Raw genomic sequence first — 5,199 nt, 5'->3', positions numbered from 1 at the left:
TTGAAGACAAGGCAAAGACGTTTTTTTGTTATCTCTAAATTATATGCAAGACTTAAAGATAAGACTATTTTATCAACCATTGTACATGCTCTTATGTTGTGCGATCGGTGCAATTCTTTGGGTTTCACTCCAGCAAAGGCATGCCGGAATGCACTGCTGCTAGGGGAACAAAACGATCGTGGTAAACATCTCACCAAAAAAAAAAAAACAAGTCCAACAGACATGATGCTTTGTCAAAAGTGTTCATTGTTCAGTCTGGACGAAATGTTCTTTCGGCTAAAACGCAATGTTCACCAGTGTTACAAACTTACAACCCATTTCACAACGAAAGCAAACATCGGCAGGCAATTCCCATTTGCCAAAATACTTGCACTAATGTTAAGCTAATCTCCTTATCGTACTCAACTTAGTACTCCCTCCGATCCTTACTGACGATGAACCTGTGTAGTTTGAGATGGTACTCCCTCCTATCCATATTAACTGTCGCCCGTCAACTCGGGAAGCGAATCGCAACATCTGACGACATACCCATGCTGATTTTGTCTCTAATCAACACCATCTCCGTCGACGTCCACCCACTTGGAAGAATACGCTTGCATTTCTCACACCCTGGATTCTTATACAGGTTTACGGCCTCCAGGTTCACCGCTGCCTCCATGACATTTCTGGCATACCTCACGAACTTGTCTTCTTCCTGAAACCCATAGATACTGAGCTCAGCCAGATTGTGGTGCTTGAAATCAGGGGCAGATGGTTCCAGCTCTAGTCCTTTGTCCTTCTCCTCGCTAAACTCATGCATGTACCTCCGCTTCCCCTTTATCATTTCACATAAATGATCCCGCACCTGCATTCAACCATGTCAAAAACTCCTAACTGGTCACAAAAAGTTTGAACTCCGAAAAAGAGACAATTCGCTTTGCATATTCGACATGAGATGGAATAAAAATGAGAGATGGAGAATCGGTAGAAGAGCTTACCATGATGCATAGCTCCTTCAGACTGGGTGCACCTTGGAGTATGAACATCGTCCAAGTCAGATCGCATTCTTCAGAAATGTTGAACAAATTCACAAGACTTAGTTTGCGGAACACGGGTAGCAATTGTTTTCGGCCTTCTGGTTTGACCCAAATCTGCAAAAGAGGGGGATAATGCAGAATTATGTTAGACAAAAATAACGACTACAACCTCTCCATGACACACGTCATTCTGATAACATTAGCTGCAGACCTCCACTAACCTTTTCACATCTGAAGTTCAAATGCAGGTTGCTTATGGCTGTTTTAGCAAGCAACTCACTTAGCTTGAGCATCTTGTGCCAAGAAAGACCAATATTACTGATGGTCAAAGTCTGGAGCTGTGGGACATAGCCCAAACAGAAAGGGTCGTCTCGAGATAAAAACTTATTAAATTTTAGTACTATGAGTTTTGGTACCCACTTAAGATCAACCCTCTCAAGATTGCTATCCGAAATCACTAGTTCACGGAGTTGCGGGTGTTCCACTTTCAGCAAAGACAGATCCCCCGTGTCACACTGCCAGAGGCGCAAGAACTCTAGTTGCTTGCATATGCTGAAAATTTTGGGGAAGTCTGATTCGCCTAACCTCAAATTCTCTAGCCAGAGGCGTGCAAGACCACCAAATACGTTTGGACACGAATCAAAGAATAACATGAACCGCTTCCCATGACTGAGCAGGTTATCGACGTAACAATTGGTACGCACTTCGGTTAAGATTGCAAGCTCAACCGAAGCAACTTTTTGTGTTGCTATGGTGTTGGCAACAGTCTGGCCAATGAAGATGGAGTCATCTCCCAGATAGAATTGCACGGACATTAGGTGAATGGTGTATAGCCTTCTGGTCCTGCTTTCCAGTATGCTCCTGGTTGCTTCTAGCACGGTGGTGTTGGCCCGAGCTATATCATGTGAGGTTAATTTTGTCCCTCTTCCGTGCTTGGGCTCAAAAGAACCGACCGTTATGATAATTTTTGAGAGCATAGCAGGGATCTGCTTCCACCGCCTGGAGAGGATGGTGGTTCGTGCGACGTCAGTGATATCAAGTCGCTCGACAATGTTGAGCAAAACGTCATCAGGCAACTTGCTGAGCCTATCAACTTCATTGTCCTACATTTTAAATATGGAAACAAATCAGAGTCGATTACTTACTGAGACAGGTGCAATTTTAATATTTTCCACAGACAAAAATCAAAATATATAGTTTCCCACAGAAAGACGCAATTTTGATTATAGAATAGAACTTTCATACTTTCCCACAGAAACACACAATTTTGATAGTACAGTTCTTTGTAATTACCCACAAAAGGATGTAATTACCCACAGTGTTGGAAAATTTCATACTTTCCAAGAGACTGACGCAATTTTGACATTTCGCCACCAGAAAAGTTAAATTTTGACCATGAATTCTGATTATGGTTCCTACTTTTTATTATTCCTTGATTTTTTTTTCTGCGGTGAAGTTGTATCTACAACAAGGGGAAAAGGAGCAGGAGGACGAACTCACCGTCATGTTCGAGGGAGGATTTGCTGAGGCCGATCTGGTAGCCGGTCGCTGGAAAGAGGGTTGCTCGTCTCCTCTTAAAATTGGCGGGTACCGTGGTGTCCGCCCGGCCAGATATATATAGCTGCTGGGTTGCCGCCACCAACGGAAACTCGGAGACTGAATTCGAAAGAGGGCCTGTTTCTGATTGTAATCCGGAAAGGATTGCTGACTGCGGCTCGGAGTGGATCCGCTTGATTGCTTCGATTGCCGGTTGCAGCTCGGAGAGGAGCGGCTTGATTGCGGATCGCCGCTCCCTAAAGAGCTGCTGCTCTTGCTGCTTCGATTGGAGGCTGCAGCTCCCAAAGGGGGAGCTGCTTATTTGATCGCCTCTTCTCAAACACGGCCGGATCCTCATTCGAGGCATCCGACGGCGACGGCGACGGCGAGATGGTGGAGATGGGCGCACGGCAGGCGGCGGCGCATAACTGACACCCGATCCCCTTTCCTCTCTGGTGGAACCCTAGGGGTGGGCGAACTGGTAGGGATCACCATCATATACCGAGGCCTGTGATGGCACCGATGGGCTAAAGGCCCAATGTGCAATTGCAGTCATTGTTGTTCAGTCCTCGAGGTCCAGCTTATAGTGTTTCTATAAAAAAAAAAACTTGTAGTATTTCTCTACTCTCTGCTACTTCCAAAAAAAAATGTGCAATTGCAGTCATTGTTGTTGTTGTCGTTGTTGTTGTTGTTGGTGGTGGTGGTGGTGTGTGTGTGTGTGTGTGTGAAGGAATTATGTTTATAAGAAATTATTGAAAGTCTCCTTGAGTAATGAAATCTCTCTTCCCTCCGTAATTTTTTTATTGAAAGTCCTTACTTCATATATTAGTTAAAAAAGACTCAATTAGACATACAGAAGGAATCCGGTTTTGCGAACCTTTTAGAAGGTTTCGGTCTATTTTTTTCCTCCTTTTTTTGTTGTTTTATTTACCAGATTTCTTTCATTTTTTCTTTCTATTTTTCATTGTCTTGTTCCCATGTTTTAGTTTTCATTTATTTAAATGTTTGAAAAATTTATAAATTTACTTGAAAGCTAAATTTTAGAATGTTCCGAATATTAAAAAAATGTCCATGTTAAACATAATTACAATAAATGTTCAAAAATGGAATTTTAAAAATTGTGGTGTTACAATTTGTTTACAATTTCAAAAATTGATTTCCTTTTAAAAATTATGGAAATATTTCAAACAATGTTTCATACTTCCAAAGTAAACGTCCACAAATTTATGTAAAATGTGAGTTTTTTTCCAAAAATGCTCACATACATTTCAAAACATGTTTGTTTTAAAAAAATCTACTTTGTTTTCAAAATACGTTCTCAAATATTTTGAAGTGTTTATTTTTGTAAGTAAATAAATATTGATGTTTTTGACAACCTAACAGAAACAACTAATTCAAAACTTGTAAAAAAAACCAGGCAATAATCATTCAACAGTTGTCGATAATGATCTGGGTAACCACATGTGCGGCATGTCGACAATTTGAAGCAAAAGGGTGTTATATATGTGGATACTCTTCCTAGTATAAGGCGTGGGAAGTCCACTAATAACGACCCCTCAACCCTCTATGCGCAAGCCCAGTGCACAAATCCCTATTCAGCGCATTAAGCACCAACGGGATGCACCCCCCCCCCCCCCCCCCCCCCCCCCACCCACCACACACACACACACATGCACGCTAGGTTTTGTAGCGGGCCGTCCCATATACTTATGTTTTTTAATGTTTTCCAGTTGGTTTTCTCGGTTCATGCTCCATTTTGTTCTTCGGTTTTCTTCTTCTTTTCTGTTTCCTTTCCTTTTTCAGCCTTTTCCTTTTTCTTTGTTCTTGGGTTTTGTTTTCATTTCTTGTAAACAAATTTAAAAATCATGATGTTAAAAAAAATCCATGAACCATTTTCAATTACGTGATTCTTTAAAAAGTTATGAATTTTTAGCCCGTGTTTTTTAATTCATAATGTTTTCCCCAATTTTGAACTTTTTCAGATGCATGAACTATTAGCTCCTAATTTATTTTTCAAATTCATGATTAAACTTCATGAACTTTTTACAAATTTCATGAACTTTTCTAAATTTGTGATTTATTATCAATTTTGTGAACTCTACTCAGATTTACAACTTCTTAACATCTATGAGCTTTTTTTGAAAGTCAATTGCCAACTGGTCAACCAGTCAAACATGATGCGAGCGACAGCTTCGTGTTTACTGCGCCGGCCCTCAACACGTCGCATTTGAGCGCCAGCAACGCTAACCAACGCTGAGCGCACCGAATAGGAGGTCTTGCCCAGTGTGACACTTTTCTTTCTTTCTGCATTCATTTTTCTCTTACTTTTTGTGCTTTTTATCTTGGTTTCACCAGTTTTCATATATTTTTTCTATTTTTATTTTTAATACATGAACATTTTTCAGATTAGCAAATAGTTTTATAAAATTTGGAAATATTATGAATTCAATACACAATCATTTAAATTAGCAAACTTTCTAAATTTTCCATTTTCCTAAATTGTGGATTATTTAAAAAATCGTGGTCAGTCCTAAAATTCATAATTGTCTTTTTAAATTTGTGAATATTTTAAAATCTGCTTGAATTAATATTTCAAATTTCCAATAATTTTTTTGGTTTAAAAATATTTTTTAAAATTTAGGAACAT

The 5,199-nt window shown here is 39.8% G+C and overlaps 1 protein-coding gene across 1 annotated transcript; it reads right to left on the bottom strand.

Moving 5' to 3' along the window:
- Window positions 1-226: 226 nt before the first annotated feature.
- On the bottom strand, window positions 227-3,029 carry LOC125515631 (F-box/FBD/LRR-repeat protein At3g52680-like). The gene is made up of 4 exons (XM_048681144.1): window positions 2,517-3,029; window positions 1,238-2,119; window positions 978-1,130; window positions 227-844 (listed from the first exon to the last, which is right to left on the bottom strand). The coding sequence occupies exons 1-4, from the start codon at window positions 2,520-2,522 to the stop codon at window positions 491-493; spliced, it is 1,395 nt and encodes a 464-aa protein (XP_048537101.1). The 5' UTR covers window positions 2,523-3,029; the 3' UTR covers window positions 227-490.
- Window positions 3,030-5,199: the final 2,170 nt, after the last annotated feature.

This window comes from Triticum urartu, chromosome 6 (genome assembly GCF_003073215.2).
Source record: "Triticum urartu cultivar G1812 chromosome 6, Tu2.1, whole genome shotgun sequence".
NCBI classification, from domain to species: domain Eukaryota; kingdom Viridiplantae; phylum Streptophyta; class Magnoliopsida; order Poales; family Poaceae; genus Triticum; species Triticum urartu.
The sequence above is the reverse complement of the archived record's forward strand: the minus strand, read 5'-3'. Positions and strand labels throughout refer to the sequence as shown.

Excerpts from the sequence above, each read along its gene's own strand:
- LOC125515631 (XM_048681144.1), bottom strand. Across the intron at positions 1,131-1,237 it reads TGAACTTCAGATGTGAAAAG|ATTTGGGTCAAACCAGAAGG; the intron begins GTTAGTGGAGGT and ends CCTCTTTTGCAG. Across the intron at positions 845-977 it reads TGAAGGAGCTATGCATCATG|GTGCGGGATCATTTATGTGA; the intron begins GTAAGCTCTTCT and ends GGTTGAATGCAG.